This window comes from Nyctereutes procyonoides, unplaced genomic scaffold (assembly GCF_905146905.1).
Source record: "Nyctereutes procyonoides isolate TBG_1078 unplaced genomic scaffold, NYPRO_anot_genome, whole genome shotgun sequence".
Lineage (NCBI taxonomy): Eukaryota > Metazoa > Chordata > Mammalia > Carnivora > Canidae > Nyctereutes > Nyctereutes procyonoides.
In genome coordinates this window covers 20,715,333-20,742,017 of record NW_026575160.1, presented here as the reverse complement: position 1 = coordinate 20,742,017, position 26,685 = coordinate 20,715,333, and the positions used below count along the sequence as shown (strand labels likewise).

General features: G+C 37.2%; 1 protein-coding gene across 1 annotated transcript in view; it reads left to right on the top strand.

Annotated features, from left to right (window-relative positions):
* The window catches only part of TBX20 (T-box transcription factor 20), a 50,210-nt gene that overhangs the window by 5,062 nt on the left and 18,463 nt on the right, over positions 1-26,685 (top strand). Inside the window, exons 4-6 of the mRNA XM_055314764.1 lie at positions 4,100-4,208; positions 6,474-6,632; positions 15,638-15,714. Of these exons, the coding sequence (XP_055170739.1) occupies positions 4,100-4,208; positions 6,474-6,632; positions 15,638-15,714 (345 nt within the window). The remainder of the gene's footprint in view (positions 1-4,099; positions 4,209-6,473; positions 6,633-15,637; positions 15,715-26,685) is intronic.

The following is a 26,685-nucleotide window of genomic DNA, read 5'->3' as shown; positions in this document are numbered from 1 at the left end:
TTGGTTGACGTTCAAGCAGGTCTGCGTTCACAGTGGTGAGCTCTGGTAGGGAGCATTCCAAGCCCAGATGCTCCGAGATTGACTATACAAAATCTCTGAGAAAGGCAGAGTTTGCAGAAACAGAATGTTGTCTTTAATTTTTCTCATCATTCATTTCCACGCTTTCCTAATTTCAGTTAGAATATTCATTAGAAATCCAGACTCAGACTCGTTGCAGAAGGCAACCGTCAATTCTCGTTGGCTACTTAACACCGGACTAAATACACCTACTGCTGAAGTGGTTGCCCTAAAATCCTTTTTAGAAGAGTGCATTTTAGTAAAGTGGTTGTTTATAGTAAATATTTTAAAATAATATGGTTATACCTGCACACAAAAAAGGTCATTTTAGTGAAATGTTGTTGTTTTTGCCAATAAAGGACTCAGACCTTTTAAGTAAGAAAAGCTAACCCTTTTTTCCCTTTCTGCATAGTGAGTTCAGTAGATGCATATAATTCAACATGAGATGAATATTGTCTTACGTGAAACATTATTATGTTAGGGATCACATATATTTATTTTTGTGCTATTCATTGGTAATAATGTTTTTCAAGGAGAACCCTATTTAAAAGATCACAGGCTGTTTTTTTTTTTTTTTTAAATTGTTGCTGCTTTACCCAATTAGCTTTCTAGGGGAAAAAAAAGAACATATATTAGTTTATGCAGAAAGTAGTAGCTGAAGTTATAGGAACCTAACTGCATACTTTAATACAAACAAAGGATATTAGGAGATTTTACATTTAAGATTCTAAAACCAAGCCTCCTTACTGTTGTTTTTTAAGTTGTTTTATGACTGTCTAATTTTTGTAATTGGTTAAAAGTTCATATCAGAATTAAGAATTAATTTACATGTACAAGTTTAGGAACCTTAAAGTTATGGCTCATTCTTTGCAAGTATCTAGTCTGGAGTTTTCGTCAAGGCACAGAACCAACATAGACAATTTACACATACTAGTTCAGATGGAATAGTAAGCTTACTTAGTCCTTAATCACATTACTGAGCTTACAGTATGCTACATATACTGGAGAAGAAATTAAAAGAAGCCTCTCCAAGTTTTCCATTCCCACAGGAGACTAGGAAGGACATCTTCCCAACCTTTCCAAATCAGTATATTAAATAACAAATAACAGGACTAAGGACTTTTTAAAAAATATACACTTTTTAAAAAAAAATTGAGCAAGATTCACCAAATAATAGTAGTTTAATTATTCTTTACTATTTTTTGTTAAATAGCTGATTCACATTACTCTCAAGCTTCCTTCCAAACTTTGCAAAATCTTTTTAAACCAGAGAGAGAGACAGAAAGAAGTATTTTAGCAGATTTCTAATCATTTTTACAAGCAAATCCTCTCCCCCCCCCCCAAAGTCTTTTCCTTTAAGGAGTTAATCGCTCTTATTTAGCATACGTTTTCTTCCTATCTGAAGGTATGGGGAACTGGTGCAGGCCAGCAGGACTTTGGAAATATGACATGCCTTGTTTATGTTACTAATCTGTTCTGGTTGGAGAAGGAAAGCACGTACCAATACGCTATCTTAACTGAAGCATGTTTAAGCTATTGCTGGAATTTTAAGTCCGGGGGACTTGAGAGAGGAGGGGCTTCCTGTATGCTTTTTCATTCATCTTACTTCAGTTTATTTATATTGATATTAGATAAAAACGTTTAGTGTATTATAGGATAGAAATATGCTAGATAATTTGAGCAAATATTCTTTATTATTATTAAGAAAGCAGTGCTATATTTCATAGCCCCATACGGGAAAGGTGAGGAATATGGGAGGTGATCATTTTTGTACTGATGATGGAAATTCCTTGTGGTTCTCCTTGAAACGTTTTAGTTCAGACAGAAATTCACCAGTTTTTCCTAATCAGAAGAAATAATACTTGACAATACCATTTGATCTCAACGATGGGCAAGACGTGATACATATTTAAAATAATGTTGTTTTCATATAGAACATTTTGTTGTCTTTCAAGTAACTGATATTTCCATAAGTTAGACTTTATTAATGTGATTACACACGTTGAATTGATAAAGAGGGAACATTTCATGAGCTTCTAGGAGTTGAAATATTTTTGAAACTTTTTTTGGCTTGGTGGGTAGGAAGTGGTGCTGGTCAGTAAAAACAACTGCACGTGTAAAGTTAGAGCCCTGGAGGGGTATACTTGAAACGCTATTGTGGTTGTGTCATCAAAGAATACTTCCAACTGAACGGCATTTTTAAAAAAGATTTTATTTATTTATTCATGAGAGACACACAGGCAGACACACAGGCAGAGGGAGAAGCAGGCTCCCTGCAGGGAGCCCGATGTGGGACTGGATCCTGGGATTTCAGGATCATGCCCTGAGCTGAAAGCAGATGCCCAACCACTGAACCACCCAGGCAGGGATCCCCCCTGAACAGCATTTTTGAACACTCCTCCAAAACAAGCAGGCAGACACACACACACCTAGAGTTCCTCTGTTGGTTTAGTAAGAATTTCTAGTGGTGTTAGCCTTTTTTTGCGCTTTGCTTCTGGTGGGCTTTAGGTGTGTCAGCATGTGCACCCAATTCTTCTTAGTCCTCTGTGTGACAAAGCATGGCACAGACTTCTTGGGTTTTCTTCCATAAAAACTGCAGGGGAAGGTTTTGTGACTTTTTCCCCTTGACTTGGCCCCAACCATAATATTTATGTTTTATTAAAATTATAAGGATCCTATATAAAATTGAGATAAAAATAACCTGTCAAATGGATAAAGGGATTTGTCCTATTAAATCAGGGGTATTTCCTTCTCTTTCACGAGTTCTATCGTCTCTCCTGACTTCAGAAAAGCTTATGTCTAGTGGATATCAGGATTAGAATTTACAGAGTTGTACTTTGTATGAGGCTTGTTGGTAGAACAGATGGCCTGCATTTAACTATGAGTGGGTAGAAGATCACCTTGCACGTAGCAGGTGTTCAGTAAATGATGAATACTTGATAAATATATTTTTTCCCGTCAAAGCTTTTTTATCCCCCATAAGCTATTTATGAACAAATACACTGAATAATTCGAGGTTTACCCAGCTTATTTTCACTCTGATTTAGTGGGCATCTAACTAGATGAAAGTAGTAGTATTTAAAGTAGTGGGAGGAGCAACAGACTATGATCTGTGGACTATTGAATTAGATTGCTGTATTACATTTACTTTGTCTTGGGACGCCTGGGTGGTTCAGCGGTTGAGGGTCCGCCTTTGGCCCAGGCAGTGATCCTGGGGTCCTGGTATTGAGTCCCACATTGGGCTCCCTACATGGAGCCTGCTTCTCCCTCTGTCTGTCTGTCTGTCGCTCTCTCTCTGTGTGCCTCTCATGAATAAATAACGAAAAATCTTTAAAAAAATTACTTTGTCGTGCATCTATAAATTTCAAACTGAATAATCTTTAAGTGTAAATGAATGGATTCTCTAGAATTGTTTCCTCTTAAATTCTTTATGCCTTCATTGCTTTTTAGCAGTATTTACACTAGGAACTTATTATACAGTTAGTATAAACTAGTCTCTCTTTTGAAAATACCTGCAACAGTAATAAAATTTCATATTTTACAGATATAGACCAATAGTTGATTAGATAGATGGAAAAATATGCACCTTTTTAAAAATGGCTTGCTGAGCAGACAGTAGAAAATTTATTAGGTATTACACCTTTCATTGTTTTTAAAGATTTTCTTTATTCATGAGAGACACACAGAGAGAGAGGCAGAGACACAGGCAGAGGGAGAAGCAGGCTCCCTACAGGGAGCCCGATGTGGGACTCGATCCCAAGACCCTGGGATCGCACCCTGAGCCAAAGGCAGATGCTCAACTCCTGAGCCACCCAGGCATCCTGGTATTATTCCTTTTAGATCTTTGTTACATGAAGAAACATATTTAAATGTTTTAGACTTATTTTGATACTGTTATAATATTAAATTTGAGATTATCTGAGGCAAATAAAATTCACCATTTATGAGAAGTTTTTGTGTTTCTTCGGAATCAGAATATTTTATAACCCTCAGAGAACAGATTTGTAAAAAATGTCTCAACATTCTCTCATAATTTTCTTAGGCTGTATGTACACCCAGACTCTCCTTTTACTGGTGAGCAGCTACTCAAGCAGATGGTGTCTTTTGAAAAGGTGAAACTCACCAACAATGAACTGGATCAGCATGGCCATGTAAGTAGAGTGCCTTGGATTAATTGGATTCCCTGGGATGGAATGGAGAAGTCACTCAGAACTTCTTCCCTCTCAATCTCTTCTTCCTCTGCCTTTCCCCATCCCATCCTCCATTGCTAAGTCATTCTATGAGAACATTCATGCACTGTTCAGGGAACCTTGACTCCTGTTCTCCAAGGGGTCACTTACAGGGATGCTGCTGTATGCCATTTCTGTGCAAGAGAGTCTGGGACCTTCTGCACTAGGAATTTCCTAAGATTGCAACTACTTTACCACCTGCACCAACTAAAAGGGGATGTGCATTTTGCCACCATAATAGTTTGTTCTGAAAACTACAAGAAAAGATTTTTAGATTCTATGTCAGTCAGCCAAGTTCTTTGAATTAGTTCTGAAGAAGCCCTTCTTATAGGTGGATTTTTCATTTTATAACAGGAAAATTTTTTACTTCAGGGAATTTATTTCTACAGTGAAACAAAGTTGACATTTGTATTAGTGTTCCTTAGCCCCATGAAGTCTTGAGCAGAGAGTCAAGGAGCCCTGGGGGCTGAGATTCAGTCTGAGGTTTGAGTCTCTCTGGCACCCCTTTCCGAAGGAAATTGACCTTGGGATGGTATAAGTAGGGGAGAGGGGGCATTGTTTAAAGCTTAGAGCTTTTTCCTCTGTGTGTGTGTGTCTGTGTGTGTGTGTGTGTGTGAGAGAGAGAGACAGAAAGAGAGAGAGAGAGAGATGGAGGGAGGGAGGGAAGGAGGGAGAATGTGTGAGGTTGCAACTTGTTAGTATAACATATAATAAATGCCCATGTTTTTCTTATATATGTATTAGAAGTTTACTTTCATCACTTTGAGCTTATTCCAGTTTTATGAATAAGCATAAATATCTTGAGCTCCCTGGAATAAACACATTATATAAAGAGATGACCTTTTTTTAAAGTCTATTTCAATTCATTTGAAGCTTTCATTTGTTTTAGTTATTCCTATTCAGGTTTGGGACCATAAAAGGATGGCATGTTCAAAATTCAGTGCCAGATGCCAACTTTAAGCTGGCTTATATCTCAGCACAGAGAGAGACTAATTCTACGTTAATCATCCCACAGTGACTAGTATTTACCTCTCTTAAAGTCACTAGCCAAAACGCTCATCCACCACACCCTTGTTAGCCAAGAAAACAGGGGAGCCATTAGTGCAACAATGCTGCATGCCATTGACCTTGCTCCTGCCACAGTATGTATGGCATGCCTCCCCTGAGAGCCAGACTCTGCTAGGCCCTTGAGACAAAATGCATATGGTATAAGCACTATTATACCAGGAGGGACATACCCATTTTGCAGATTTAGGTAGCAGAGTGGCAGGGATGGGGAAGATGTGGAAAAACTTTTATATCTGAAAGTGAATTTTGTTGCTCAGATTTCATAATGGCAAATCACTATATTTTATTTAAAAGATTCATGAAAAATACCGCCTTGTTAACCAAGGTAGGTTAGGTGCATGATGTCTAAGTACTAGGCAACTTTTACTAGCTATAGAATGGAAACCAAACTGTCCTTCACGTTTGGTTTGTAACTGGAAGCCAGGAATCCATGAAGCTGTCAGAAATACAATTGACAATAATGAAAATGTTCATGTTTCCTGAGCACTTCCTATTTGCTATGTAATTCATAGGGGCTACATCATCTAATCCTCTCCACAACGCTGTGAGATTAGTATATTTTTGTATTTGAGAAAACAGGGCTGGAAAGGTGAGACCAGTTGGCTCAAGACAAAGGAACTAGTGAAAGTAACAGATTTAACACTCTAACCAAGGTCTGTCTCATACCACATAGCCTTTCTTAATTCTTTATAACCCCCCCTCCCAACCATAAGTAACAATCCATCTTCCTAGAATTTGGAAGTTCTTACCTTAGAAAATTTAGACATACATCCTTTGGTCTAACCAGACTAACAAAAAATATTTTAAAAACTTGATTAAAACAACAACAACAAATCAACATCCTTCAAATGACTGTCCCCCTATCATTTTAGAAAAGGACCCTTGAAACAACCTGTATTGTTTACGGTAGTTTTGATAAAATGTGATTTCACAACTGTGACTCCGCATCAACTTGTGAAAATGATTTATTTGCTTTACAAATGGAAAGGGTCTATGATAATCTTACAACTGGAATTTGAAGCTGTGGATTTTATGGTTCTTTCTTTGCTTCGTTGCAAATTTGGCCTGTGTAGTAATATAAATATTTAAAATTCAGTATTTCCCATCTCTTCATTGTAGATAATTTTGAACTCAATGCACAAGTACCAACCACGGGTGCACATCATTAAGAAGAAAGACCACACAGCCTCACTGCTCAATCTGAAGTCTGAAGAATTCAGAACATTCATCTTTCCAGAGACCGTTTTCACAGCAGTCACTGCCTACCAGAATCAACTGGTGAGTTCAGCATTCACCATTCATTTCCTTCATAAGGGAAGGATTTAGCAGCTTCTTTCATTTTCTTGGACAGAAGGGGGCTATCCCAGTACTCAAAATCAAGGTTCACTCTGGTAAGTGATACTGAGTATCAGCCCCACCAGGCCCTCAACTGTGTTGAGTGGCCATGGCTCACAGTTACAAAGTTCTGTATTACAACATCTTTTCTAGAATCTTTATACTCTTGGTCAGGTTGTCCATTGCCCACTCTTCTACCCAGACCTCCCCCTTCTGTCTTCTTGAGAAAATCACCTGTTTCCTTTTTCTCCTTCTGGCAGAGCCTCATGATGTATATAACCATATATTCATAGATTCACAAAATTTAGAGGTTCAGTTTTTCTGCTAAATTAACACATCTATTCCAGCCAACTACCCAAACTACTGATACTTCAGAAATTTTGTGAAGCTTATTCAGCTGTAATTTCTGTAGAAGGATTTTAAATGTCTCTTTAGATAATAAACTGTAGCATGTAAGGAGTGTATATTTAATTAACTTCAAGATATCTAATGTATAACATTAACATTGGGTTTTACACTTTCTACTCTTTGTTATATGTTGGATTTCAAGTTTACACACTTCTTCACCCATAAGGTTTAATCTGACTCAGTAAATAACTATCAAAGTCTTATTGAGGGCTGGGTGCTGCTAAATACTTTCCCGTATATTTTCTTCTTTCCTGGTCCGCATAATCTTGAAAGCTGGGGGTTATAGGAACATTCTGGAGTGAGGATGCTGAAGCAAAGAGAGGATAACCAACTTTTCACGGTCAGGAGGACCAGAAATAGATTTCCTTTGATAAACTTCAGCGAAAGGAAGTCATTCAGTTTACTTGACAGATTTGGTTGTTTGTAGCCTCTCTTCGTCTTTGTACCTTGCTTTTTTATTTGGTTGGTTTTAAGGTAGCCAGGGCTATTACTCTCTTCTTGTTTTGACATTGTTATATTTTGAGTTCTGAGTGAGTAACTGGAAGGTCCTGCCTGAGAGATGGCTCAGAGACCAGAGTGGGATGAGTCAGCCAGAGGAGATACTGTGTTTTGTCTCTTGAGCAAAGTAAGAAAGTGAAGCTGAGAGCCCAGCCCTGCACACTTGAGGAACTGGGAGCCCAGGGAAGGGATATGAGCAAAAGGCACGAGTGGATGTGTGTCTGTAAGGCATAAGCACCTCTAATTTCCATCTGCCTTGGAGTAGATTTTACTTCACCACTGTGCCTGCTATTTTCTTTACCTGTTTAACTGGAGCTGAGAACTGCCCAGAACATCTTGGGAATTCCTGTGAGGATCACATGAAGTGCTGTGTATAAACACGCCTTTGTAAACTGTCAGGCACCCTATAAATAAGGCATGTGGCTACTATAGGACTGTCTCTGGAGTGTTCAAAGAGGATCTGTCACTTTTTTGGATTCTAAAATGTTAGTGGCACATTTTTAAAATGAGATAACTGAGATAACAAATGTTATCAAACTTACCATCTTAAAGTAAAAGCCAAGTATTAAAACTTTTCAGTTATCTCTAAGGTAACAACACAAGAGTAGAAACTTTCAGAGAATGCCCAAGCTAAAAAGTTGGGTATAGGTTGAAGCCTACAGGGCTGTAAAACACTAACACTGTTTCACTGAGAATCTGAAACATTGACACTAACTCTCCCAGTTTTTAATCTGAGGATGTAGGTAATATGGATATCATAGATTCAGAGAACATTCCTGAAACCTTCATTTTACACAAATTGGATTTATGGCTTTTATACTATAAGGTGTTAGGTTTGTACTTCCACAAGAAATCTGTTGATGTTTGAAAATAAAACAGAAACCTGTCATGTGAAAATTTTATTGCTTTCATCAGAATTCTCTATAAAGAAAACCAAAGTGAGAATAGGTAAATTGTTTTTGTTTGTTTGTTTTTAGTGAAAATAACAGACTGAAGAAAATTGAAGGAAAGTTTCTCAGGATAACACCTTAGATTAGTTTAATAGGTGAAGGAGCAATCCTGATTAAATGTTGGCACAACCTCTCGGATCATGAGAGGAATAGGTTTTATCTACATAATTGTAATAACAGCTGATATTTAGGTACTTACTATGTGCCGGGCACCATTTAAAGCACATTGTCTGATTTCATTTTCACAAGGATATTATGAAATAGGAACAAACAGTATTTGTAGGTAGCATTTATAGCTGGGAAAATTGAGGCATGAGGTTAAGCTCCCATCACAGATTTAAATCCAGTGGGTTAAATTCAAAAGTCAGTGTTCCTAACCTCTAAGCTTGAGGTGCCTGGTCCCAAGAAAACAACTTTACCTCCTCTCAGCTTCTGACGCTGATGGACTTGGAGACATCCTTTTTAGAGGATTTCAACTATTTATGTTCTTTTTTTTTAATTTCAGGAAGTACGCATTACTTACCTGCTGTGTGCAGAGCACTGTTCACGCTGCACAGCCTCCAGTGTAATGAGATAGTAATCATCCTAAACTAGCAGCTAATAGGAACCATACATTTTAATGTCATTATCTCATTTAATTTTTTTCACTGAACTTTTTATTTAGAAAAATTTTCAAATACCTAAAAGTTATATGTACCCAAAGAATACAGAAATACTAATTCACAGGAATACATGCACCCTGATGTTTATAGCAGCATTATCTATGATATCCAAATATCATTAAGATCATTAAGGCTGCTTAATGGAAGCAGCCCTAGTGTCCATCGACTGATAAATGGATTAAAAAGATGCAGTATATATACACAATGGAATATTACTTAGCCATAAAAGGAATAAAGTCTTGCCATTTGCAATAACATGGATGGAACTAAGTATTATGCTAAGCTAAATTAAGTCAGAGAAAGACTTATGATTGTATGATTTCACTCACATATGGAATTTAAGAAACAAAACAAATGAGCAAAGGGAGAGAGAAGAGAAGCCAAAAACCAGACTCAGACTGGTGGTTAGAGAACAAACTGATGGTTACCAGAGAGGAGGTGGTTGGGTGAGTCTGGGTTAGGTGATGGGGATTAAGGAGGGCACCTGCTGTCATGAGCACCAGGTGATGTATGGAAGTGTTGAATCACTATATTGTAAACCTGAAACTAGTAGTGCACTATGTATTAACTAACTAGAACTTAAATAAAAACTTAACCAAATATCCAAAAGTTAAATAAATGGTAAAATGAACTCCATGTACTCTGTACCCAGATTCAATAATTAACGTTTTGCTGGACCTTGTCTGCCCTATTTCTCTGTATCATTTCTATCTTTCCCTGTATCATTTGAAACTAAGTTGCAGACATCATGATACTTTACCTGTCAATAATTCTACAATTATATACTGACAATAAGAATATTATTTTAGTGAGCACAATATCTTTATCACAGTTAAGAAAACTAATAAGTGATTCCTTAATATCTTCTAAAATTCAGTTTGTATTAAAGTTTCTAGGATGGACCAACAGATATTTGTTATAATCTTTCATTTTTTCCCTCTGAACTAGGATTCAACTAATGTTCCCTGCTTGGGTTTATTACTTTTAATTTAGAAAAAAATCTCTACATTTCTTTTCAATATTTCATTTAATTCTGACACTAGTCTGCTGAAGAAGGCTCCAGGAGCCCCATTTTGTAGAGAAAAAAAAAAGGCTCAGAGTAGTTAATACATTTGCCAAGGCCACGAATCTGGTAAGTGATAGAACAATTTTCTGAGTCTTAAAGCCTCCCTTGGTGGCATCATGCTAACTAGACTGCAGGCCCAAGGAAGTGTGACCACTGACAGTGTCAAGGTTTGAAAAAAGAATTTGAAAATGTTGCTAAATTAAAATAGAGTCAGGTACTAATAAATACACATCCTAACATTAATTGTTCTTCTGGCAAACATTTATTTCTAATTGAGATTTTAAATGAGCTCAAAATCTAGTTACCAGTTTCTAGCTATCATTCACTGCATCATTAAGTGCAAAGATTAATATGATTAGTGTATCATTTCATTGCTAAACAACCTACAATAGAAGTAATTAAATTTGGAACTAATTTTCTCAATAGATACTGCTGTGTCTGAGTTTATTTCTTTACATCCACCTTTAAACAATAGTTCCCATGTTATACATATATTTGAAATTCAGATAATAGTCACAGATTTCATAAGCCAGTTTTCTAAATGGTTTCTAAACCTCATAAGACCAATCAAAATTCATGTTCAATAAACATACGTGGGATGAATAAATCAATTTGGGGATTAGTATTTTCATTAGTCTTAAGCAAGTTTCTAAATTTATCCTTGACTCCTTCTGAAGCCTCCCCACATCTGCCACTTTTTCACAGCTGTACTCGTGCTTATGTACTATTTTCCTATAACAGACATATAATAAAGTAAACATACAGATAAAAAGCATGTACTTAGCATAAGTATTAGAATTTTTGCATGCACAAAGAACAGAAAGAAAAAAAGGAAGATTTAAAAGTTCACATTTAGGATCACCTTCATATCTCTTAAGCTTTGGATAGGACTGTTATCTTTTATCTATTTTAAAAAAGTGAAATCAATTTCCAACAGAATTTGTGAAAAAGCTTCTGATTTATTGTGGCTGGTAGTTTTATTTGTAAGTAGTGAAAATGGGACATTTTTGGCTATTTTCTCTCTCTCTCTCTCTTTTGCAAGGAAATGATTGTATTTCTTTACATTATTAGATAAAACCTAAATACATTACACTTTCAACAAACTATTTTATAATATAAGATTTAAAGGTCATACATTGTTTTTGAGCAGGCTGTAGAGTTGAAGCGTAGGTCAGGTTTCATTTTTAAATGCCTTTGGACAGATCTTTCCCTGATAATTGGAGAAATGGTCTCTGAGGACCAATTTCCCCTTGTGGCAAGGAACCCCAGCTGGATTCAGAGTCCAGTGATACCACATGTCATAATAACCACTGGGAAAGGTCTCCTCCTCCTCGGCCTAGCTAGCAGTGTCAAAATCCGCTCTCCAGTTTTGCATACATTTATTATCTATAGATAAAGGAGACATTAAGACTGAATTTCTTTGGCTAAGAAATGCATTATGTTCCATATTATGGAGATAACAGGTGAAAAAACAGGTGTGTTTTTGCCTGAATTAGTCCATGATTTGCATGTATGCAGCACACACCAAACTGCAGGATTTCATTCAAACACGCAGAGCTGCTGTTTATTGCTTTTTCCTCACCAAAATGACAAACATTGTCGCTTTTAAATTTTGTTTTTTGAATTATAGGCTGTTCCTATAGTTTCATATGTTTGATTTTTTTTTTAACATACTGTGTTTGTAGTTGGCTATTTTGGGATCCTTTTGCAGTATCACCATTGACATGGATGATATTGTTCAACAGTGTTACAGGTAGTGGCAGGGATTCTATATTAGGAAACTAATGAAAGATGTCCACCTGAGATCACTTTCTGTAACGTGGGTCCTTTCTCTCATCAGTTCACAGATGTATAACTTTCTCAGTTATCCCAAATAGCATAAAGGTATATAAAACTGTATCTTCAGAAATGAATTTCTTTCAATGTAACTACTAGTTTTTATTGAAATATCCATGGAATAAAATGTATTCCTGACCTTTTAAAAATACATGATTACCTAGAATGTTAAAATCTTGCTATTTAAAAATTATTTTAAAATTAGAAAACAAAATGAGATGCTGTTTATGTAGGCTCAAGAAGAGTTTTGCTAGTCCATAACTGGTAAAAAGATGAGCTCATATTTCTGATTGCTTGTCCTTGAAGCAAACTTCAACAGACATTTCTGGAGTGCTTATTATTGACACCCCAGTAAACTCAGAGACTAGAGATATCACAGTAAGCACAGTGGGTGTATTAGGAAGTTTAACTCACAGTCATTGTGCTGCTAATCACTACTCCATAAAACCTGTTCAAAATTGTACTGTTAATCCAGGGCCCCCATACAATTTTAGTAATTAGACATTTATTCAGCTTTATTTCCCCCCCTTTAAATTCCAAGAACAATTATTTTCCCTGGAATTAGACAAAATGGTCTATAGAGAAAGCAAATAGCTGGTTACTGTCTTAAGCTCCATTTCTAATTAGCACACTAAAGTCAAATCATTGCTGTAACTAGTTGGTAAATCTAGGTGTATGAGAGTACCTCATTCTATTCTCAAAACTTTCCTATAGTTTGAAATTATATTGAAATGTGAAGAAAAAGAAAAAAAAGTTACCAGTGATCTGCTGGATATTATGAAAGAAAGTCTAAAAAGATACCGGAAATAGAAAATTCTGATAGTGAAAGAAAATTCCAAAGAAATCTGAAAACTCATTGAATGTAATTCACTTCTTCAGAGTTACGGCAGTAATAGTAGATATGGTGACATACTGCTTGAACAAACACACACATATTGAGACTATTTATTCTCTGTGACAATCATGACATTCTGAACCATTAGTCTTTACTTTTTGGAAATAATGCAGAAAAGCAAATATAATTTTCAAAATCCTTTACAGGGACAAAGCAGATCAAAAGTCCTTTAATCATTACAACAGACAGATAATATTTTCTATTCTTTTAGTTTGTAAAGACTCAAAGCTTGATATGGTTACATTTTAGAGGAATCGTTATAAAAGACTCCTTTTAAAATTACTTTTTCTATCAGATATCGGCCACTGTCTCCATAAAATTTTATCTATTCACTTTTAAATTATATTAATTAGCTTATAGGAATTGAGCTTGAAAAGCTCAATTGAGCTTGAAAGAAGACTTAGCTTTATTGTTCTCCCTCCCAGTTTTACTTTGAAATTTTCATCTGGATTTGGTTCACCCTTTCCATCACTAACACTGCATTGGATGTGGTGCCACCCTCTTTAGTGGCATGTAAATCACTTTCAGTCCTAGTAAGCTATGTATCCCTCTGCTTGTGCCTTGCAATTTTAAGCTCCAATAGGGCAGAGACCATGTGTTCTTTATCTTTGCACACCCAACACTTAGCATATGCATGATAAGTAATCAATCCTCATTAAATATTTGTTGATGAATTACTTTGAAAGCATTTTCATGAACTATAAAGCACATTGTAATATTTATATCATGAAATATAAGGCATATTAACTTATAATTATTCAATAGAAAGAGACACAGCTCCTGTCTGAGGATTTAAAATTCTTGTTGGTGTTTTATAATCTTAGAACATGCTAATTGCGTGTTAGAAGAGGTTTACAGTTTATTTGAAACAAATAAACATTTTCTCCTGCATCTGGAAAATGGATCTTCAGAACTCAATCCTAGTTTGAAAGATGACTGAAACAGACTTCACCCTTTAGAAACCGATGGCTATAAAAGTGGTGGCAGTGTGCTAGAGACGGTTCTCTACAAACTGGATGGCTACATGTTAGAGGCAACCTCAGAGGTTCCTGCATATTTCTTTATATGCAAACATAAATTAGCTGTTGTTTTTCACTAAGAACAGTTTTCTTCCTTCCTTCCTTGTTTACCATGTCCATAAGCTGAAAAGGAAATCAGTCTTTTTTTTTTTTTTTGCTGCACTAGAGTGAAAAGGTTTGCAGTGAGCATTTGTGAGACACTGTCATATACTCTTATAAATTAATACTATCAAATAATCGATCTTCTAACTTGCTAGTGTTCATGACAGAGAAGGGGAATCTCTGTTAGGACAGAGATCTGGGAAGATCTATTTTAAGTGATAGCTTCTTTGCAGTTTGTATATTGGTTAGCTCATATTTAGGAAATTCAAAAAAGGGAAATAATGCCTTTCTTTTGTAATGAAAAAGGCAGTTCTTTAGGTGTTAATGATTGAAAATGAATAGCAGATACACTCTGATCAGAGAAGAAGTTGCATTTTGGTGAAAGAGTATTTCAGACTATTTTGGTTGTGTTTAGAGCTTATGAGGAGGACATGCCTCAACCTGTTATTTTTTCTCCAGGTTGAGACTATTTTGTGCATCTCTCTCTAAAGATAATGTGGGTTCTTGTTCTGGTACCAGTGAGCTAGGACTCTCTTTATTTTTTTTTATTTTTTATTTTTTTAGGACTCTCTTTAAAGGTGTCTATTGTTCTAATTCAGATACTGACTAGCTGTGTCTTGATACTTCTGGCTTCCTTTTCAGGAATTTTACAAGTTGAGTATCTTTTAATCAGTGTTTATTTTGTGGCTTTGTAACCTGATGTCTGTTTCTTTGGAGGTGCAGTGCATATGATTTCATGGATCTTTTTCCAGTAATATTAATACTGTGAAAATTATGCACATTTAGATATTAATACTGTGAAATTAGCATATACTAACTTAACACTTCAGACTATGATTCTTATTAGGGAGTATTTTTTCCACTATAAGCACAGAGTCTATGAATAGCATTGTATGAAGGATAACAAAAGACTGATTGATTCTAATTTAGTCAGATGGAAAGGGGAGCAGGGATAAATTTATACTCTGAAAGCTTTATAACATGTATCTATGTCATGTATTTCAATCCAGTATTGAATATGAAGCTATTATTGTCCATTTTATCTTTTTCTCCATTATGTTATATGATGTGTGCCCATAGGATTCACAAATAATGCTGCTAAGTCAGCAGGAGGCAACATTTTTGTTTTTATTCCCCATTCATTACCCACCAATGCCCCCCTTCTAGACACCTCTCCTATTCCCCAGGCAAGCTGTAGCCTTTCACTGCTCTCTTCACAGTGTAGCCATATCGAGAAAGGCTCCTCTGCCCTTGACCTTCAGGCTCTTCTCTAGGACCAGCCGGTTCTCAAATCCCTCCTCTATGAGGGCCTCCATGACCAAGGGTTCTACTGGGCTGTGAAGCTGTGATGCATCCCTCCCGTGAACTTCTCTATCACTTTCCACCCTTCTCATGATCCAGAGAGACCTTAAGTATTCTTGGGGTGGCATGGAAAACAAGCTCTCTATTTCAGATTTTACTTCCTTGACCTCAGAAATGATATCATTCTGTTACCCATTCATTCCTTTCCAGATAACCAAGCTGAAAATAGATAGCAACCCTTTCGCCAAAGGATTCCGGGACTCCTCCAGGCTCACTGACATTGAGAGGTAATGAGAATTTTCTGTTTACCTTTTTGTCCAGATAAGATAAAGAGAAGAGGGAGTTTGTAAGAACTACTCCTTTCAACACCAGAGCACCATAACCTTCCTGTAGATAGTCTCCGATCCCCTACCCCACCTTCCCTTCCAGGAGAAGCCTTGTAGACCTGCAGCTGCTTAGGCTCTGACAGCTGCTGCACCTGCATCTGTTCTGTGCTGTCTCCCAGGAAGTGGTTTCTTTGGTCAGGACATTGACTCAACTGTAAAAAAAAAATAGAGTTTCTTCGTTATCAAAGTCTCAATCCTTTTGATAATAGTAAGCTTCATGTCTCAAGTGGCAATTTGCAGAGAAATGAAATCTTGATAGCCTTTGCCTTCTGGAGTGGACATACTTGCTAGCATGAAGAATTTGAGTAGTTTGGAATTTTGAAGTCAGGAGATGTAATTTAATTCGAGGCACATATTTGACATACTGTGTAGACTGCTTATATTTCACAGGAGAAACATCAGGTCTCAGGACCTTTAAGAAAACAAGTGGCAATCATGTGCTTACAACTTCACTTTTTTGCTTAATTATAATGGTTTACACGCTGTGAGACCATCTATATGATGAGTGATGACTATGTTGAGATCCATAGCTTGCCCATAGGAATGTAAAAAAAATGAGTTTTTTTAGGGAGAAGATTTTTCAACCTAACCAATTATTTGTATCCCTTACGTAAAAGTACCATGTAACTTTCTGTACTTCTTTTTTGTGTGAGAACATTTAAGTTCTACTCTCTTTGCAGATTTCAATGATACAGTATAGTGTTACCAACTCTAGTCACCATGTTGTACATTAGATCTTTAGGCTTTATTCATCTTCTGTACTTACCCTTTTATGTGGTCTAAAGTCTTTATTTGACAGGTGGGTGTACTCTAGCTGCCAGCTCTCTGGTGTATTTTACGTCCAAATCTTTGTGTGATTTCCTCCTTACCAACTGCTCTACATTTCTGTCACACTCTTTGTTACCTAACACGTGGTCACATCTCCTGACCTCAACACTTCTCTCCAAATTGTCCTGGAAATGCAGATGAAGGGGGCATTCCATATTTTAGCAACATCTCTCTGATTCTTCCCTCAGGCCTCCTAAGTAGCAGAGCATGGCAGGGTGGTTTTGATTTGGAGGAAAAGATAAAGCAGCTCAGTGGGGAGGCAGACAAAGCCAGCAGGAGAGGCTGAAAGTGGAGCGAGTGCTGTGGGATTTGAGTAGAAGAGAGAAATTAAGTAGTTGGAGAGCTTGATAAGTGGTCGAGGCTGCTGAGAGGGAAGGAAACTTAGAGCTTGTGATTGAAAGTCCACTGCAAACTGCAGAGGGACACCAAGTGGCTAGCTCTGCAGTGAGGCGGGATAGAGGCATGCAGATAGGCCTTGAGACCCAAGGCAGTGAGACTGTAGTGCCAGCAGTGTGGGTGACAAATAAGTCCAGTTACAAAGGCTGCTCTCATTCAGGCATGACCTTTTTCATCTCTTATTTCTGGAGTGGCAGGAGCAATGATTCTGAGCGGATATAAACAGGTGGGATGATAAGTGAACTCTGTTTCAGTCAGGTAGCAGGTAAGAATGAGGACAGTGGCTCAGTGGGGGCAGTGGTGGTGTGTTTCTGTACTGGGCACTCTATCTTCGGTCTCAGATCAGAGGGTGAGCATGATATCCTGGGAGACAAACTCATGAGGTAGAGTCCTAGCTTTGCCTTCCACTGACTGAGTGATCCTGGAAAAGTCTCCTAGCCTCTGTTCCCACATCTAGAAGATGGGAAAAATAACCTTGCTCCTTCAAAGGTTTATTAGGAGAAGCAAAAAAGAGGACATTTATAAAACACCTTATAAGTCTAAAAATGTGAAATAATTATAATTTTTTGCCCCATGTAAGTGTACTTCTAATAGTCTTAATAAACTACTCCTAGAGTAAAAATAGCCCCTTATTTGCATGTGTGCTCACGAGGTACAAGTCCTCAGACTAACTGCCCTTTAGAACAGCAGATTTGATAATGCATGCAGGCACATTTTTCACTTATTGAATAAGCATCCTGATGTGGGGAGCCCTCACATGTGCATGAAGCTGAGTAGCTTTCAATGGTCTGAGGGCAAAGAGAGCATCTTCTGTGACCAGCTGAAAGTTTGCAGGATGACCTAACTAGTGTGAAATTGGCCAAGGTTTTGGATTTCATTTCCAGGTATTTAAGTCTGAATTTTCCCTAAACAGCCTTTGGGGATGGGTCAAATCAGATCAATTGATCTTTAGAGACCTAAAGAAATTAAATTAGTCTGGAGTCAGTTACTGCACTAAACCATCTAGTAATTGAATTGCTCCTTGTAACTGATTGAAAACAGCCCTATCTGTAACAATATAAGGGACTTTTCCTTATAAGAGATCTGAGACAAAAACACATCTTTTTATGACATGATGACAGAAATTGCACTTTTCTAACCTAATTGAATATGATGTTATAAATATGTGGCCTTAATGATTTCAAGTTTCCTGTTCCAGATTTACAACTTCTATGTGGGACACCCAAACAAAAATGCCTTTGGGACTGGATCTGTTACCCTTACACGTCCAAACTCATTGTATTATTTCTTTGACAATTGCACAAGCTTTTGGGATACTGTATAAGGCATTACAGTTTTCCTGCGCTCATTTTAGTAGGTTCCATTCAGACACTTGAATGTCTCTCCTGCTCCATGTGTATGTAGCCTTACTCTTTAGCGACATTTCCTTCATTTGTAGAAGGAAACCCATCTCAGTACAAAAGTACAAAGCACTTTCATTATACTTTGCACTTATGCCTATAATGGACAGCTTAGAAGCAAACCCAAAGCCCAAAAGGATTTCTTAATATAACTGAATTTAGTTATTTAGTTCAGGGAAAGAATTATCTACTGGTCTGTCAGATAATAAATAATAAACAGACTGTCAGTTGGTAGGGTTATTTTTTTGTGGGGGGGCACAGGGGCACTTTGTACAGTAAGTAAAAGCATATTGTTACTTTTGAGAAAGGAAAAATAACTAGGTTTTTTTTTATGATTTCTTCAAAATTAAGCTTCTTTTGTTAGTTTTTTTTTTCCAAAGCAAGTTCATCCTCATTGCAGAAAAAATACTAACAAGTAAGAAAAAGAGCATAAATAAGTAACAAATCCCATTCATTTAGAGATAACCACTCGCAAAAACTTGTATATTCCTCTAGGTGTTTCCTGTGCATGTACATTTACTTCCTTTAAAGTTTACGCACATACTATTTTTAATCATTTCCCCTAAATGTCAGTAGACATATGTCTGTAGTATACTTTTTAATGGCTGCCTAATTTTCCCCTGTGTATGATCATTAATTTGACCAATCCCATAAATTAGTTATTTATGTTTCCTACTTTTTATTATTATACACAATAGTAGGAGGAAAATATATATCTTTATCCATATTGTTTATTATTGCCATAGGATAAATGCTAGCAAATAAAAATACTGGGTCTAGGGATATATTTTTCTTTTATTGTTAAAAATTTGGGAAGGACCTAAATATTCAGTAATAGGAAAATGGTTTAATAAATGTTAATAGTCATGCAATGGAATTTTTAAAAATCATGGTAACATATGTAACATAAAGTTTACCATTTTAATTATTTTTAAGTAAACCGAAAATTCTGTGGCATTAAGTTATATTCACGGTGCTATATTCATATTCATGCATATTCTGTGCAGCCATCACCATGTTCCATTTCTAGAATGTTTCTATCATCTTAAATAGAAAATCTGTATTCATTCAACAGTAACTCCCCATTCCTCCTCCTCCAGCCCCTGGTAATGTCTATTCTGCTTTCTGTTTCCATGAATTTGACTAGTTTAGGAATCTCATATAAAAGGGAAAGATATGGGCAGCCTGGGTGGCTCAGTGGTTTAGTGCTGCCTTCAGCCCAGGGTGTGATCCTGGAGACCTAGGATTGAGTCCCATGTCAAGCTCCCTGCATGGAACCTGCTTCTCCCTCTGCCTGTGTCTGTGCCCCCCCACCCCCTCTTTGGGTCTCTCATGAATAAATAAATAAAATCTTAAAAAAAATAAATAAAAGGGAAATATATACATGTTTTTAAGGCTTTTTATACAAACTGCCAGGTTTTTTTCAAGAATGATTATCCATGTCATGTACCCTTCCCTGTCCAACATAATCACCATCTTTTCATCTTTGCCAATTTGATAGGTGAAAATTTGTACTTTCTTTTGTAAATTGACCTGTTTAAGTCATTATCTCTTTTTTTTTCTCTTTTGAGTTTGTTCATCTTTTCTTTTATTGATCTATATAAGCTACTTATGTATTGTTAGTATTTTTTATTGTTTGTATGTATTGGAACCATTTACCAATTTGAAATTAGTTTTTTTATGTGTGTTTTTGTTAAATAGAATATTTTATCATTAAATCTGTTTTTCTCTTACCTTATGATTTCTATCTTAAGATGTTTCATGCTCCAAAATTCTATGAATATGTAAATATTCAACTACAGATTTCTATCACTTTAGGCAGAGGGAGAAGCAGGCTCTCCAGGGGGAGCCTGATGTGGGACTCGATCCTAGGACCCCGGGATCACGACCTGAACCAAAGGCAGACACTCAACCACTGAGCCACCCAGCTGCCCCTTAAGAAGTTTTGATATTTTCAGGTTTATAAGCCCTGCCCATATTTTCTTAGGCTCATAGCTAAGTCTACTGGAGCTACACTCCAATTTAATCAGTAGGCATTGGCCACAGATGGCTAGTTAAGGACTTGAAATGTGACTTTTTCACATTGAGATGTGCTGTTAAGTACAAAAAACAAACCCCATGATTTTGAAGGCTCCTTGAAAAAAGAATGACAATATCTCAAGAATAGCTTTAGAATACTGTTAGATGTTAAAATAATATTTTGAACATATGTTGGGTTAAATAAAATATATTAAAGTTAGTTTTACCTATTTTTTTAAAATGTGACACCTGGACTATTTAAAATTACATAAATTGCTCACCCTACATTTCTACTGGATGGTAGTATACAAGAGTTTTTTTGGGAGGAGAGAGCTTCCTTCTGAAAGTAGAATTTTAAATTAGAAATCTACCTATTATAGTCTGTAAAAAGCTATTGATTCCTATATGTCTTTGGCATCCTGCCATTTTACTGAACTTCAAAAAAGGTAGTTTTAATAATTTTCCTTTTAGTCTCTTGGGTTTTCCAGTTAGATTGCTATGTAATTTGCAAAAATGATAATTTTATCTTTTTCTTTCTAATAGCTATGCTTTTAAAAATGTCTTTTCCTTGTTTTATTACACTACTAAAATTTTCAGGACCCTATTGAGAAGTAATGATGATAGTTGGCATTTTTCTCTTGTTCTTGACTTGTTTAACAACGCCTCTGTTTAGTCATTATATAGGATTTTCATTGGCTGTGGGTTTCAGGAGGATATTCTTTATCATATTGAGGCAATACCCTTCTATGCCTAAAGAATTTTTTGTTACCCTGTTAGTTGAATTATATTTAATGCTCCTTTAACATCTGAGAGAATTTTAGTTATTTGCCTACTTTTAAATAATATTAATTATAGCGTCTATGTTGAACTGTGCATTTATTCCTGGAATAAATCCTGTCTGGATTTTATCTGGGTTTCTTATAATAGATTGCTGGATTTAATTCCCCTATATTTTTATCAATCTTGGTAACAGATTTGACTTTGTTTCTTCTTTCCCTTTCTGTCAATTTTTGGTATCAGGTTTCTGCTAGTTTGTTCAATGTTGAAATATGTTCCTTCTTTTTATTGCCTGGATCATTTTAAATAGCAAGGAAGTGATTTTACAGTCTTGCCCATAAATTCATCTGGATGCAGTACTCTTATGGAGAAGACTTATTTAACTACTTAAGTTCCATAGTTTATCAGGAAATATATAATTAGCTTCTATCCCATTTAATGCTTTTTGTCTTGAATTCTACTTTGCCTAGTCTTGTATTGTTATGCCTTTCAGATTTTTGCTTTCTTTTATTTGCCTATTAATTTTTAAAAATCTTTGTCACTATAGCAATATACCCCCCTCTCTGTTGCATCATCAAACAAATATCCTGACATTTCTTTCATTAAGGAAAAAACAACCTTCTGTGGATCCCACTGTATCTTCAATTACTGACTCTCCCAGTTTTCTGCTCCTTCTCATAGTTAATCTCCTTAAGAGTTGTGTGTATTCTCTTCCCTTTTTCTTTCCTACTGTGCCTTTCAGAATTTCACCCCCTTCACCATTATGTTACCCATGTCAAGGTCACTGATGACCTCCTCATTGCAAAATCCAATGGTCAGTCGCAGCCCTTATCCTCCCTGGCTCGTCAGTCAGGTTTGACACTGTTGTTCATTTTCTCCTTTCCTCCTGGCTTCCAAGTCCTCTCACTCTTCCAGTGTTTATGCTACTCCATTGGCTGTTCTTTCCTCCCCGATCCCAGTTCATTCTTCCTCTTGTCCTCCATCTTTAGACAGTCATGTGTTCTGGGCCTTCATCCTGGGACTTCTTTTTTCTGTCTGTACCTACTTCCTGGATAATTTGGCCCAGTTTCATGACATGACAGTGCTGATCACTATCAAATTTACATACTTGCTTCTGATCTCTCAGAGTCAAAGATCTGACCAGCTACTTCATTTACTTTTCCTTCTACGCCTTGCACACCTTGAAATTCACATATCTGAAATAGGGATGCCCAGTTATCCTCTTCCTGACCTGCTCTTCCCTTACTCTTAGCATCTCTGCCGTTGACACCTGCATCCTTCCTGTCGCTCTGGCCAGAAGGCTGGCAGTCAACCTTGGCTCTTCTTTTTCTTTCACTTCCTACATCCAAACAGTCAGCTAATCCTTCAATCTGTTCATAGGAATCCAACTGGTACTTCTTATCCTCTGCACTGCTACCACCCTTATCTGCGATACTGTCATCTCATTCCTAGATTGTTAGATTAATTTTCTGATGGATTTTTCTACCTCTGCTCTTACTGCCCTCAAGTCCATTTCTAGTACACCAGTCAGAATGATCTTGTCAAGGAAAGGAAGTTGAACCACATCAGTCTTGCTCAGAGCTCTGTAATGAATGACTCACCTTCTCAATGATAGTAAAATCCCAGTTCAGACGTGGCTTGAAAGGTCATATGGAATCTGACCCCCAACTTCTAGGTTCTGTCTCTGAACTCATGTACCTTTCTTTCTCTTGCTCACTTTTCTCTCAGCATACCCAGGCCCATGTTCACTGTAGGACCTTTATATACTTTTACCCTCTGCCTGGATTGTGCTGCCCCCAAATCTGAATGGATCTGAGGCTTTATCTTCTTTTTTTTTAAGATTTTATTTATTTATTTGAGAGAGAGAGAGAGAGTGAGTCAGTGCATAAGCAGGGAGAGGGGCAGAGGGAGAAGCAGACTCCCTGCTGAGCAGGGAGCCCAGTGCAGGACTCGATCCCAGGACCCTATGGGATCATGACCTGAGCCAAAGGCAGATGCTTAGTTCACTGAGTCACCCAGGCATCCTGAGGTTTTGGCTTTTGATTCCTACTATATCCCTAAGTTCTAGAATAGCAGCTTGTGCATAAACTCTTACATTTTTGTTGAGTAAATAATAATGTGTCTTTTTTTTAATAACATACAGAATACCTGTATTTTTAAAACTTTTGTCTGAAAGTCTTTGTGTTTTCATAGAAAAATATAATCCAGCTTCCAATATTATAATAACTGGTATATTTGCCATTTCTGCTCTCTGTTTAATTCAGCTCTTTACATTTTTTTTCTCTTCTTGTCTTTTGTTATATTAAGTTTTTGTCAGGAAGTGGGCTATATGCTTTACACACTTGATTTTAGTCACTTGTCAAAATAATCCTATACTAAAGAGCCATTATCATCCCTGTTTGGTAGATGAGATAGCAGAGTTTAGGGGGACTGATATTTTACTCACACAATTTGTGACAGCTCAGCCTCACACTCACTTTAGTTTGTCTGAAGCTAAAGTCCTTTCTCTAATGTCAGTTGTATTTTTAAAAAAATAATTATGCTTTCAAATTCTAAAAGACATAATTATAAAACTGATATTTCTCTTATTGTCAGAAACTATGCATTTTCTTTCCTTGTAAAGTGGGGGATATTTAGTATATGACACTTCTTTTTACTCCCCCTCCTTCAACCCATAATTTTGGTTTAGATAATCTGGGATTTTAAATCTAGATTTTTGTATCATCTTTATCTTTTTCCAAAAAATTTTTATTTTTATTTTTATTTTATTTTTTTTTAATTTACCACATTTATTTATTTTTATTTTATGATAGTCACACACACACAGAGAGAGAGAGAGAGAGAGAGGCAGAGACACAGGCAGAGGGAGAAGCAGGCTCCATGCACCGGGAGCCCGACGTGGGATTCGATCCGGGGTCTCCAGAATCGCGCCCTGGACCAAAGGCAGGCGCCAAACCGCTGCGCCACCCAGGGATCCCCCAAAAAATTTTTATAAGGAGCACAGTGCATCAACTACGACCATTTAAATTGAATTCTACTGATTTCATTGTTTACTGCTCATTTCTATATTTTCTCCAATGCTTGCAATTGTGTTCTGACCTTACCCTCAGTTGTTGGTAAATGTTAAGTAATTGGCTGGGGAAGGATATATGGCTCGTTTCCTTTATGAGTTGTTGCTTATCTGAGAGGATCTGCTGCCATTATGGTCACTGTGTTTTTCCTTGGAACTCCCACAACTGCCCTTTGCCACCTGTCTTTTAAATACTGTGGAATAAAAGCTGGTGCCACTGCCTTCCCTCTGTGGGAAACTTACCTTTTTTTCTGTCTGGATAAAATCCTTTCAGAAAATTTTCTTTGAAATTGAGAAGTTGTGGCAATATTTGTCCAGTTGTAGATTTGTAAAAATGAAGATATGCTCTATGATTAAACACTTTAAATTGAAAACTCAAGTTGTTTTTCAGCTCAAGCAGATCTTCCTGTTCTTTTTTATCGCTTTCTCTTTTTGTTTCTAAGCGGTCTGCTCTAGTCAGACCTAATACTCCTGGCATATCTTGCATTACATCTCCCAAATCTATTCCCCCTTTTCTCTCCTCTGTTTAATAGTTTTCATCTCCTTACCTTTTTACTCTGGTGTTGGGAGAATTTCTTATATAAGACTTTTGACTTGTGTATTTTGTTTCCTGTGGCATCCAGTGTTCTGGGTACTGCGTTCTTTTAGGATGTGATGATTATTACTTTGCCATTTCTGAGTATACATTCCCATCCAGATGGCTTCCTTTTCATGCCCCTTAGTGCCTAATTTGTTAATATATGGCATTAAACCTTGCTGAAAATTTGAAAATATAAATTAGAGACTTAAAATATCTCTCCTTGTTTCTTAAAGCAACTCAGTTTCAAAAGAGAGCACTTGTTCTGCTTTTTAAAATTAGTTTTCTTTTTTCAAATTGCTGAATGTTGGGCAGCCCAGGTGGCTCAGTGGTTTAGTGCTGCCTTCTGTCCAGGGCGTGATCCTGGAGACCAGGGATCCAGTCCCATATCAGGCTCCCTGCATGGAGCCTGCTTCCCCCTCTGCCTGTCTCTCTCTGTCTCTCTCTCATGAATAAATAAATAGAATCTTAAAAAAAAAACAACAACAAAAAACAAATTGCTGAATGTTTTGTTAATGTTCAGTTACTTTCCCCTAGGTCATCTATAGAATGGGATATCTGTTTCCTTAGTATTAGAAGCTGAGATTTATTATTATTATTATTATTATTATTAAGATTTTATTTATTCCTGAGAGACAGAGACACAGGCAGAGGGAGAAGCAGGCTCCCTGCGAAGAGCCTGATGTGGAACTTGATCCCAGGACCCTGGGATCACAATCTGTGCTGAAGGCAGGCGCTCAACCACTGAGCCACCCAGGTGCCCTGAGATTAATTTTAAATAAAAGCACATGGATCTTTGTTAAATCCTTTAGGTGCAGACCCAAGAATGGGGTGGCGATTTAAATTTGTTATAATTTGCCACTGCAGAAGTATAATTATTCTGCTCGGGGTAGGGAGTGGTGGCAGGTGGGTGGATGAAGCCTTGGAAAGAGAGTTTTCACTGTGCAGTGACCCCCCCCCTCCCTTTTCAGTTTGCTTAAGCAGCTAGAAACCAACTGCACCACACCTCCCACCAGCCAGGCAGACAGCCTGCAGCCCTCCTCCAGGGCTACCATGGTCACAGACCCACAGCTTCCAGTACACCCTAACCACTCTGTGCCAGCTGAGAGCACTGCTGTGGGATTCCCTAGGCCTAGCCTCCAGCAGCCTGAGCATCTGCTCCCGAAGACCTGCCTTGATTGTTGATCTCTGTTGCACCAAGGTGGCGTTTAAGTAAAGCTGGGCCAGAGGCCTTTTCATTTGTTCCCTCCCCAGCTGGCCTTCCCCGTGTGCAGTGCTGACCGGCACACTGCTTGATGCTTTCCTCACTCCTCTCTTCTCCTGTTGTAAGCGTGCAGTTGGCTTTCTACATAATTTTCTGAGTTCCTCTCGTTTTCTCAGTCATGTCACTGAGGCAGAGAATTAAATACATAGGCTTATCTCACCTTATTCATTCAGGACTCGTACCGAAAGGCTCTATAAAATAAGTGTAAGATCCCCTGGCATCGAATAAAACTTTCAGACACTTGAAATTTGGACAGGAGCCCAGTAGGAATCGGGTCTTTTTGCTCAGAGCTCAAAGCCACTCTCTTCATTTAGATGAGGAAGGAAACTTCAGGAACGTTCGAATCTAATATTCTGGGAATTGATAGAAGTTTTATCTGCATCAAGCCATGGAACAGCAAATGTTTTGGCAACTTTGCTAAAGAGGTTCCTAGTGTATGGATAATTTCTAGACCTTTCATAATGACTTACAGTGCTGAACAGGAGTGTTTGGTTCTCGCACAACTTTTTGCTTGCTTGTGGAGTTTCTGAGGCAGTAAGGT